This window comes from Antechinus flavipes, chromosome 2, assembly GCF_016432865.1.
Source record: "Antechinus flavipes isolate AdamAnt ecotype Samford, QLD, Australia chromosome 2, AdamAnt_v2, whole genome shotgun sequence".
NCBI lineage: Eukaryota > Metazoa > Chordata > Mammalia > Dasyuromorphia > Dasyuridae > Antechinus > Antechinus flavipes.
In genome coordinates, this window is record NC_067399.1 from 431421952 (window position 1) to 431434631 (window position 12680).

General features: G+C 33.2%; 1 protein-coding gene across 1 annotated transcript in view; it reads right to left on the reverse strand.

Moving 5' to 3' along the window:
• Positions 1–12680, reverse strand: part of FBXO38 (F-box protein 38) — a 113143-nt gene that overhangs the window by 52119 nt on the left and 48344 nt on the right. Inside the window, exons 6-8 of the mRNA XM_051978954.1 lie at positions 11380–11545; positions 6510–6647; positions 760–897 (exon numbers count right to left, since the gene is read on the reverse strand). Of these exons, the coding sequence (XP_051834914.1) occupies positions 760–897; positions 6510–6647; positions 11380–11545 (442 nt within the window). The remainder of the gene's footprint in view (positions 1–759; positions 898–6509; positions 6648–11379; positions 11546–12680) is intronic.

Sequence of the window (12680 nt, forward strand, 5' to 3'; positions counted from 1 at the left end):
GAAAGAGTAGTAGGCTTGGAATCAGTAGACTTAAGCTTGAATCACAACTCACATTTATTAGTTATGGGACCATGGTCAAGTCACTTAATCTTAGCTTCATTTTCAAGATGAGAAAAACAGCACTTACACTATCTTCAGAACAAAGTTGTGAGGAAAGTTTGTAAAACTTAAAACAACAAAACATCAAATTTGAACTTTTATTATCAGTTTTACGGTACTGGGTTTGAATAGCTTACTAATACCTAAATATCCTATTCTGCGACTAGGAAGCCTATTTCCTTTGTCTTACTTCCTAACCAAGCACATTTGGGAGGTAAGGAGTTAGGGATTGAGGGTGGTTCAGAACCTAGGATATCTTCCATGATGAAAGATTCTGGTAAGAAAACTGTTTTTTACTAATGAAGACCAGCAATTTTTCTGTAACATACAGTATTAGAAGTCTGTCTAGAATACTGACAGATTAAGTGCCTTCTCCAAGAACCATATGGTCATCAGGAGTAAGTGATGAGTCTTAAACACAAGTCTTCCTGACTTGAAAGCTAACTCTATAGTTACTAACCTATACTGCTTCTCAACTAGATATATAACGACACAAGAAAGGTGATTACTAACAATTGATTTTTATAGTATTCAAAATGAATGACCTTTTAAAATAATAAAACTGCAAGAGGAATTAATTTTTTAAATTTTATTTTAAAAGGTAGTCTTTGGACTAACCTTTGGACTGTGCAATAGTTAAGGGAAAATGAAAGACTATACCTGATCGCCAACTGTCTTCAACTACATGTTGGATGAGACCTCCAAGAAAAGGAACTCGAACCAATTCTAATTGTTCTAGGTTTCGGGCAGAGGCTAATCCTGTTACCAACGGGACATACTTCAAAGAATTTGTAGGCCCTAAAGAAAAAACAAAACAAAACAAAAAAAAAAACCACAATATAATTATATCATGATGGTGGTAATAGCTAGCATTTATATAGTACTTTAAGATTTCCAAAGCATTTTACAAATATTTTCTTATTTTATCCTCACAACTACTCTGGGAAGTAGGTATTATTATTATCTGTTCAGTTGGGGAAGAAACTGAGGCAGGCAGATAGAGATTAAGTCACATTCCCAGGCTCATATAGCTAAGTAAGTATCTGAGATCAGATTTGAATTCAGGTTTTTCAAGGTTAAATACAGCCACTTACCTGCTTTTATATAATTTTAAGATGAACACTAAACATTGCCCTTTTAGGATTTTCAAATTTATGCCTACAAACTTCTCATTTTGCATATCCAGGAACTACTGACCCAAAAGATGAAATGATCTGACTGCTCACATTTCCAGCCTCAATTTGCTGCCCTAAGTCTAGACCTCTTTTAAAATAATTTTCTCAAAATGACACCAAAGTGCCTGGGTCTTCAGAATTCTTCCTTGCAGTAAATAAATGAAAGACACTAGACTAGGAGTCAGAAGTCTTCGGATATTAATTCTGGCTCTGCCATTTACTCATAAGTACCTTGAACCAGGTACTTCTCTTGAGGCTCCAATTTCCTCCCCACTACGATAAAAATCAGAATTAAATGATCTCTACTATCCCTTTCTGCTCTAAAATCTCAGGTTTTTAGTTAGTCTGCCTGACCCTATTTTAAATATGCAAAAACAACTTTGAGTGAAATATGAAGACTATCTATGGTATTCCCTCAATATCCCTTCAGCACAATTGCAATTATGATTCTATACACCATTTTACATACCAAGAAAGTGAACAATAAAAACGTTTTTGAACAATTAGATGCTAGCAGGATAAGAATATTGATTAATACTCTAAATACTAAATACTCTAAAATACTAAAATACTCTAAAACAATTATCAACAAACAACATGATATAAATAACCCACTGTCAAAATATAAAATGCCAATAATTTTTAATTAGATGACCTATGATCCTTTCCAACTGTAATATGCCATGATTGCCTGACTCTAAAGTACTATTAGAGTTCAAAATGTTATGCTTCAGTTTCCCCAGAATTATTATGGGAAAATGTTATGCCTCAGTTTCCCCTGAATTATTAAGCCCTGAATAAAATTATTACAGCTCCATGCCTTTGTTCCTTAGGACTGGGGAAATTAAATTAGAAAAGAGGCCCTGAAATGCCATGAGTCATAAAACGCCAGATGCCTTATTTCAAATGTCTGCTGAGATAATTCCCCCTCCTTTGAGTACTGCTCTTCTTGCCCTCTGACCTTCTTATCTTGACCCCATCCTGTCAGGACTAAGTTATGATCCTTTCCTGGAATCATGGCTTGTCCTCCACCTAATATCCCTGACCTCTCCGGCCCCTTATCTGCCATCTATCCTGCATAGCTAAAAAAATATAAAAGGCCTCTGGCTCAGTTGCTGGGGGTGGGATGTCTTTTGGACATGAGTCCCATGCGACTGACTAGTCCAAATTCTCTACAATTAAAATATTTAAAAACTAATCTTTGTCTTGCCTCAGTTTCTCCGGCATTACAAAAGAAAAGGCAGTGACAGAAAACTTCATGGAAGAGGCAATATGACTGTTCCAGATAAATGGAACTTATCTATTCTAACATACGTATTATACAGTTAAGAAAATCAAGGCCAAGTATGATTAAGTGTCCAAAGGCTACCTTGTGAGTTAGCAGCAAAGTAAAAACAGAACAACATAATTCTAGGCAGATAAGGTCAGAACCAATAGGGCCATGCAGGGGATAATGAAGAGATTAGACTAAAGCAGAAGGTAGATGGAGGTAGTTCAGGGGATAGAGTCCTGGGAGTCAGGGAGACCTAAGTTCAAAGCCAGCCTTAGCCACTACCAAATGACCCTAGGCAAGTCACTTAATCTTTGTTTGACTTAATACAGGAGAAAAATAGCAAACTATTCAAATATTTTTGTCCAAAAATCTCCACGGACAACATTAGCATGTTATGATTCTCAGGGTCACAAGATCAGATACAAATCAAAGAAAGAAAAACAAAAGACACAGAGGGTGTCCAGCACATGGATAATGAGGAAACTATTCTAACATCACTTGCTTTTTTATAAGTGATATTGTAATTTCTGCCTTATCAACAGACAGAGGGAGAAAATTTGGAATTGTATAAAATAAAATTCAATAAAGTAGGGGAAAAAAGTGAATGTTAAGTAGGAGAAAATAACTATGAAAGAATAGGACCCAGGAAAATAAGCAAAAGTGTTTCACTCTAATGCCAGAACTAAAAGAGTCACTTAAGATTTCTAAACAGAGAAGTGACATGATAAAAATACTGCTTAAGACAAACTAGTTAGGAAAATGTATACTGGAAAATGGACTAGATAAAGCAGAACAGAATATGGAACCTAAGTAGGAAGTTATTTCAGGATAAAATGATAAAAAGCTCAGATCAGAGTGCAGCAAACTGGAATGGAATTAAGGGAGACACATGAAACATGGTTTGACAGATTTCCTTTTAAAAGGTTCAAAATATGTTCCATACTTTACTAGAAATGCTGGTTACAGCAATAAGACAAGAAAAAGAAGTTGATGGAATCAGAATGGGCAATGAAGAAAAACAACCATCACTCTGTAAATGATGATGGAATACTTGAAGAATCCTAAAGGAGCAAAGGAAAAACAACCTGAAATAAATAACTTTAGCCAAGTTGCTGAACATAAAATAAATCAACTTAAACCATCAGCATTTCTATAATAAAATCCAGCAGTAAGAAAAAGAGATAGAAAGAGAAATTCCATTTAAATAACTATAGACATTATAAAATATATGGGAATCTGTTTGCCAAGAAAAACCCAAGAACCATACCAATACAATTACAAAAACTTTTCACACAAATAAATCAGCTCTAAACAACTGGAAAAATATTAACTGCTCAGATTGTGTGATGATCACCTATACTAAAGTTAGCTCTATTCAGCAATGCTGTGATCCAAGAAAATTCCGATAGACTTTGGATGGTAAATGCCATCCACATTTAGAGAGAGAATTATGGAGACTGAATGTTATTTGAAGTATAATATTTTCATCATTTTTGTTTTTTGGCTTTTTCTCTCTCATTTTTTTTTTCTCTTTTGATTTGATTTTTCTTGTACAGCATGGCAAATATGGAAATATGTTTAAAAATTACACACATTTAATATCAGATTGTTTAGGAGAGAGGTAAAGAAGAGAGAAAAATCTGGAACACAGTCTTACAAAAATGAATATTGAATAGGACCGCTTGCCATGTGGGGAAGGGGGTGGAAAAAGGGAGGGGAAAAGTCGGAACAGAAGTGAGTGCAAGGGATAATGTTGTAAAAAATTACCCAGGCATGGGTTCTGTCAATAAAAGGTGTTAATTTTTAAAAAATGAATATTGAAAACTATCTTTACATTTGGAAAAATAAAATACTATTGAAAAAATATATTAACTGCTCATATAGAGGTTGAACCAATATGATAAAGATGACAATTTTACCTAAATCAATTTACTTATTCAGTGCCATATCAATTAAACTATCAAAAATTATTTTATAAATCACACACAAAAAAAAAAAAACTAGCAAAACTTATCTGGAAGAACAAAAAACAATCAAGAATATCAAGGGAATAAGGAGGAAAATTGTGAAGGAAGATAGTCGAGCCATACTCAATTTCAAACTATATTACAAAGTGGTAATCACCAAAAAAATCTGGAACTGGCCAAGAAATAAGAATTGTGGAAGAGAATGAATACACAACACACGGTGAGTAATGACCACAGTAATCCAGTATTTGATAAACCCAAAGACGCCAGTTTTGGGGACAACTTATTATCTGACAAAAGAAAGTCACATATAAGTAGTGGAGTTGAGATTTGAGTCAGGTGCTCTTATTTCATTCCAACAACGTTCTTTGTATTTCATAATTCTTCCCTTTTTTTAATTTGAAAGAAATTTGGGGGGTAATCATAATAAGTATATTTAACCTTATTTGTCCACTGTCTAAATAATTTTATTTTTCCAATTTACACAAATAAAATACAACCAAGATTAAAAGGAAAGCAGAAAACTGAAAAAAAAAAAAATTACAGCAAGTTTCTATAATACAGACTTAATTTCTCAACTGAGTCAAATTTATGAGTCATTCCCCAAATGATAAATAGCCAAAGGTTATGAAAAGAAAAATTTTGGATGAATAAAATCAATCTTATTTTCTTATGAAAAAATACTCTAAATCACTGTTAGAGAAATGAAAATTAAAACAACTATGAGGTGTCACCTTATATCTATCAGACTGATTAATATGACAGAAAAAATGATAAAGTTGGAGAAGATATGGTGAAATTAGGACATTAATGCATTGTTAGAGTTGTGAACTGAGTTAACCATATTGAAAAACAAATTGGATCCATGTCCAAGGGCTATAAAACTGTGCGCACATATTAACTACATCTTTAAAAGAATTTAAAATGAAAAGAAAAAGGACCTAAAAAACTGTATTTTTGTGAAGGCAATTGGAAATTGAAGAGTGCCCATCAATTTGGGAGTGGCTGAAAAAAGACGTAGTATATGATTATGATGGGAATATTATTGTGTTATAAGAAACAACTTTTCAGACAAAGAGACTTACATTACCAAAGTGAAATAAGCAGAACGAGTAAAACTTACAAAGGAACAGCAATATTATATGATAATCAACTAAATAACTTAGTTATTCTGAGTGATACAATGATCCAAGATAATTCCAAAGGACTTATGGTGAAAAGTGGTATCTAGAGAAAGAACTAATGGAATCTCAATGCAGACAGAAGCATGTCACCTTTTCTTTTATTTTGGGAGTGCCTTTTATTAATATACTTCTTGTATTCTTTCACAACATGACTTATATGAAAAAGTTTTGCATTCTGTACATTTATTTTGTAACTTGTATTAAATTGCTTGCCTTATTTTTGGAGAGAGCGAAGTACAGAAAGAATTTGGAGCTCAAAATTTTTTAAAAATTCTTTTTGCATATAATTGGAAAAATAAAGTTAAATATACTTGTCATGATTTTCCCCAACACTTTTTTGAAATTAAAAAAAAAAAAACAAACACAAAGGAGAATACTAGAATACAAAAAACATTCTTTGTTTTTTGAATGAATGAATGAAATAAAAGCACCTAGCTCAAACTTCAACTCCATTATTTATTATGTGTGACTTTGGACAAAATTTTCCAAATCTCTGTACCTGTTTCCTTCATCTGCCTAAGAAAATGACAAAAGAAGGTATTATATTAGTTGATCTCTAACAGTCCTTCTATCTCTGAAGCCATGAACTTATTTATCTTGAGGAGATAATACTTAATAGGATATAAAAATGCTTTATTAAGCTCAATATAATATATAATACTATATATGTATACACACACACACACACACACACACATACACACACACACACACACACACACACACACACACACGAAATACTAAATTTCACGTTAGAATTCTTTTCATGTATGCGACTTATTATGATTCTGTCAATCAATCATATCATTACCTGCACAGTTCCTCATGACAAAAGTGCGTAAGCTGATGCAAAGGAAATCTTTAAAAGGCTGGGGCTTGGTGAGTCTCACCCACTTCAAATAAAGGTGCCTTAACATTGGAATACAAGGAATTTCAGGAACATTAACCCCTAAAGGAAGGAAACAGTCAAGAATTCATTAAAATATAATCCTTTATTCTACAAGCAAGTTCAAGAATGTATTTTCTAACTGAACCTCATTTACCATTCTAGGATACTTCAACATCTGTAATTCATCTTACAGATACATATTAAATATGGTCTATTTAAAGTAAATCTCAACCACATAGACACACTTACTTTAAAATAGACCACCATTAATCTAATCATATTTCTCATTTTTTTCTGAAACTAATATGAATATCAATTTTTAAAAAAATGATTAAGCAATGAGGGAGGATTCTGGGAAGATGACAGAGTAAGTCAGAAAATTATGCCCCCCAAACAAAAGAAATTGTGCCTCAGAGTGAATATTGACCTGTGAAAAACAAATAAGACTTGGGACAAAACAGAAGTCCTCTTGGGACAACACCAGAAGACCTAAAGAAATAGCCCAGGATTTGTTTAACCAGTGTGAAATGTAGATCCCTCTAGCCTAACTCCACTGAAATAGCAAGGGAGATGCTCTGAGACTAGCTGTGTTTGGCTAGAACCCCAGCCACAACTATAACAACTTTTACCTCCAGGACAGATAGCATGGGTAGATTGGGATCTGAGTCCCAAAAAATGAGGGAACTTTTCTTGATTGGGAATATCAGGCTAAGCTGTGCTGCTGAGACCCTGCTCTAAGCAAGAAGAAACCAGTATACTTAGTGAATGCAAAAGCACCACTTGAAAGAAATCCTTTGTGAAAAATACATAGGAATATTATTGCCAAATTTTGAAATCCTCAAATCAAAAACTTTACAAGAAACAAAAAATTAAGAGTTGTATGGTATTTGTCAGTAGTTACAATAAAAGTCAACAAGTCCTGAAATATTATAACTCATCAATCAAAAGAACTAGACCTGCAGCCAAAAATATATCTAGCAAACCTAACCATAATACTAAAATTATATATATATATATATATATATATATATATATATGTATATATATATACACACACACATATATATATAAAATATAAAATATGTGTATATATATATATATATATATATATTTTTTTTTTTTAATCCCAACATCAAAGACTAATTTCAAGGGACTTAACAAGGACTGTTTATATTAACATATAACATAACCTAATATAACATTATTCATTAACAAATGTTAATGTTAAACTGTTTATGTTTTATAAGTGGAAATGTTACATAAGTAACTTAGTAGTTAAAAAAAAAGATTGGGGCAGAACTCTGACTAAAAAAATTAAAACTGCCTAGGAAAAGATAAAAATTATGCATAGGAATGAAGTGCAGAGGAAGAACTAACACAGACACATTAGAGGGGAGAGGAGGACTCATAGGTCTGAAAAGCTACTCAAATCAGGAATGGGTTAAAAAGGGAACAATATATGTATATACCATAAAGGCTCTACACCCTCCAAAAACCATAAAGAAATAAAGGAGGAGGGAATAGGATAAGGTGAATTATAGAAGGGTGTGTTGATTAAGGGGAGTAGGATGATATAAAGATTAATGGGAAAAGGATAAAGAGGAAGGAAAGGATAGCAAGAGATAAGGTGGAGTACAGAAGAGTATTTAGATTAATGGGAATAGGATAAATGAAGAGAGAAAGGATCTGGGAGAAATGCATGGGGTGGGAGAGGTTAAGTAACAGCAAGGGAAGTTAAAGAATAGAATAGAACTAAAAGTAGAAGAGTTAGGAAGGATAGGAAATAGAGATATGCACAAATATTATAACCCAGGATCAAATGTAGAATTCATTAGGGGAAAAAAAAAAACAAGGCTGGCAATCACTGTTCTCAGATAAAGTCAAACTTAAAGATTCAATCATGAGAGAAATCCGTATTGTACCTCAACCATATTAATATTGTTTAGATGCATGTCTACATATGTATAAATGCATATGTATATATAGGGATGTTATATGTGTGTATGCATATGTACAAATAAATACATTTGTGCTTAACTATAGCTTCCTTATGGGAGGTGGGGGATGAAAGGAGAAAAAATAAAGTAAAATGTGCACAGCAGAGAACAAAAGAATAACCTACAACAAAGCAAAAAAGGGCAGTTATAAATATAAAGTCTTCTATTATAATATGGGCTTTCTTGAAATGGAATTTTATTGTTACTTATTTTGAATATTTCTGATGTTCTACTAGGCACATAACAATGTTTTATTTTGTTTTCTTTTTCCTGTCTTTCTCTATTTGGTTTTTCCTTATTTTGTATTTAGTTTTAAATATGTAATTTTAAAAAATGATTAAGCAAGGTAGAAAACATGGAAAATGCAATGAAAAATAACCAAGGGCTCACAGCTTTTTGTTTGTGGCACAAGGGAAGGGATATATAACAATATAGATACAAGTAAATATGAGACAGGGTAGAATGTGACACAAAGAATTATATGATATCTGAGGAAGAAAAATTTTATCTGAAAGGTAGCAATATTTAAGGAAGACTCTTCTCTATCTTTAGAAGAAGGCTTCATCTGTATCCCATATCCCCTCTCCTCTTTTCCTTTCTTTATGAAAGATAAAGAAAAGCAAATCACGGTGCTTGGGGACAGGAGAAGTAAAAGAAGAAAGACTGTTATGATAGTAACAAGGTGAAGGGTGGGAGGCAGTATGGAAAACAAGAACTGACTCAAATCTAAATGTTTCTTTGGCAGATCTACAGTTAGCAAATTGGGGAAAACATCATTAAAAATGTTCCCCTTTGAAATTGACACTAATAATAACTCCTTAGTTGTTTTTAATATTTTTTAATATGACGCACCTACAGATATGACTGAAAGGTACTATGTAAGTATGTCAGTGTGTTTCTAACACTATTTGATATAAGGCAAAATAATTTTTGCCTGATTGAAAGGCAATTAATTCACAAAGCTACCCTTGCTTGACAAAACTATCCCAGGAGAACTTATTCTTTTTGCTCTATGTGAAATAGTAGAAAAAAATATTAGTCATAAAAGTAAGAAGAATGGTCCTAGTCCCAAGTAATTTTAATTTTTATATCTGTTTCCTTACCTATGAAACAATATTATCTGTGCTATGTAAGACCTGCTATGAGAACCAAATAAAAAGATTAATGAAACCAGAAAGTGCTACGCAAATATCAGATGTTATTTCCATCTTACAAGGTCATGAGACAAATGCTCTGTAAACCATAGGAAATGAATTATTACATACATGCTCATTAGGCAATACTCTTAGTAATTTAGTCTTCCATCAGAGGAGTATCCTCTGAAGGGACCACTTATACCATCTTTCTTGCAAAATAAAACTCACACTGTCAATGAATAACTTGGCATTCTGGTTTATAAAAATGATATCCTCCTCCCCGCCCCAAGGCAATTAGGGATAAGTGACTTGCCCAGGATCACACAGCTAGAAAGTGTTGTGTCTGAGGCCACATTTGAACTCAGGTCTTCCTTACTTCAGGGCTGGTGCTCTCTCCACTGAGCCACCTAGCTGCCCCTACAAAGGATATCTTTTAAGTTAAAGTTTCGATGTGTGAATCCTAAGAGATTAAGAACTTCAGGGTAAACTAAATAAAAGCAAATTTCTGAGACTTCAGAGGTCAAGATTTCAGAGACCTGTGGCTCCCACTAAGGTCTTATCAACATGAGAGGCCCAGTCAGAAAACCAGTTGGATTTTCTTACATTAAAGCACTTTAATACATCTGAATTTCATAAGTTTTAACCTCTTGAACATGACCATGTCCAGGATAGAGTTACCAGTTTTGGATATACTGTATTTAAACTTCAAGTAATCATAACTTTATGAGGGGGTCCAACACAGATCACAATTCTTCTTTCATACTTTATTACATGGTATCCAGGAATTGTTAAGGAAAAAAAAATTCATTACCTCAAGTCCAACTTTCTAATGATGGCTTAGCTAGGCTAAACTTTAGATGATCAAGTCTAATTTCCAGACTATAATTAAAACCTTTCCAATTTGATAGAATCTGTCAGAGCTTGCCCTCAGCTGGCACAGCCATTGAGAAACTGGAGTCAGCTTTTCATTGTGAGGCAATGGAAGAGGACTTTAAAGAAACAGAAAACTATTAGTTTACATTTATATGACATTTAAATTTTACAAAGCATTTTCCTCACACTCCTACATGAATGTCACACAAGCTACATGTATATTGGCCACCAGGAAAGAGGAGAAAGCAAGACTTTAATGAAGGATGGGCATTTATTTGAATGTTCCAAAGCCAATGCCAAAGTTTCTAGTCTCACTATTACTTGAGAGTGAAACTGTAGAGTTTAGAATCAAGTTTGGAAGGAAAACAATAGCTTCAAATAACTCATGGATATTTCCCCCAAAATTATATGCCCCAAAGAGACCATTTTATTAATCTCAATTATAGCTGTCTTTAGGGTCTCAAGGAAGTGGAGACTGGGCACCAAATATTCAGCTGCCAAAATAACTTCTAAAGTACAAGTGGACACAAAGTAAAGACAAACTGTAATGTAAAGACTTACTGTAATATAAGAATGAAAAGTATTACTGTCTGAATTTTTGAAAAGTTTGAAAAGGTAGGCAAAGAAAGAATGTACTTTGCAAACTTGATGATTAAAAAAAAACTAAATTTCTGCTCAATTTTCTGAAATCCATAAGAGCTGGCAGGTATCTTCTTCATATGAAATGCAAATTTTATGGCACTGGAAAAAGGAGGATTCTAAGTAACAGTAGAAGTGTACACTCACCCACTAGATGCAAGATTTGGATTTTGGCTCCTATAGGAATTTTCAGTTTGTTTTCAGGAGGGATGGGAAAAGCTCCATTACGATTACGAAACTTCCCCAAAATATGAACTTGAGGCATATATGTCCAGATGGCTTCCACCAACTCCAAATGTGAGGTTTCCACGCCCTGTATTGTAGCACAGATAAGCAGGAGAGAAACTTGTAGTTAACATCTGAAGGCATATACTCTCTTTTCAAAGTAAAACACTAAATCAACTGAAATCAAAAGCATTTTCTTCCCTCCTTTCCTGAAATTTGCTGCTGAAATAAAACAAATCATAACTCTGATTTTTATACTACTTTCAAATTCCAAGTTGAGATTGTACCACTAAGTAGATAAATGAAATAACAAACAACCTCTCTGATCTTAGTTTTCTTAAATAATAATGCCCAAATTTCTAAAGGAAAGGCAACATACTCATACAATAACTTTCAGATTTAGATCTTCCAAGTCTAGGACTCTGCTAAAATATTGGGCTTGATGATCCTTAATCTAAGATAAGTCATAGCACATTTTCCATCTTGAAATATGGCAGGAATTGCCAAATGGTAAAAAAAAGTGTCTAGTGGTAGGGAAAATATCAGAACAAAATAGAGAACATTAAGCTTATAAAGAAAAATTGATACATGTTAATAAGTATCTGATAAAAATATCTAAGAACCAGTGGAATGTCTCTAGTATGACAAAAGGATAGTAAAACAGAGGATATAAAAAAAAAGAAGCACACAGGAGAATAGGGCCTAGAGGAACAGCAGTCTGAATGAAAGGAGAGTACATCATTACTGATTAGATCATGGATGCAAATTATAAAGTACAGGGGCTATTTTATATATGAATATTCATTATACAGGTCCCAGCAAGCACTTTGGTTTAGTGGGGGCCTAGCTTTGAGAAGTCTTGATTACAAAATGCCTTCTACCAAAGCAGATAAGCAGCTATTTTGCAACTTAAGGTTGAGTATGACAGTGAGAAGTAAGATGATTTGGTAATATATATGAAAAGGGAACCTGAATCCATATCTTCCTGAATCTGAGGTTAGCTTTTTATTCACTATGCTATGATGCCTTTCTATAATAATATAAAGAGTAGCAAAAAGTTGTAACAAAAAAATTAATGAATTGACCACTTACAAAATTAGTTAACACTCAAATATACCTTCCCACTCTATACTAATGTATATTCATAACCACCACATTAACACCTCTACTGATGAGTTTTGTAAAATAGCAAAAGATTAAGAAAAACCCTTGGGACACATCCC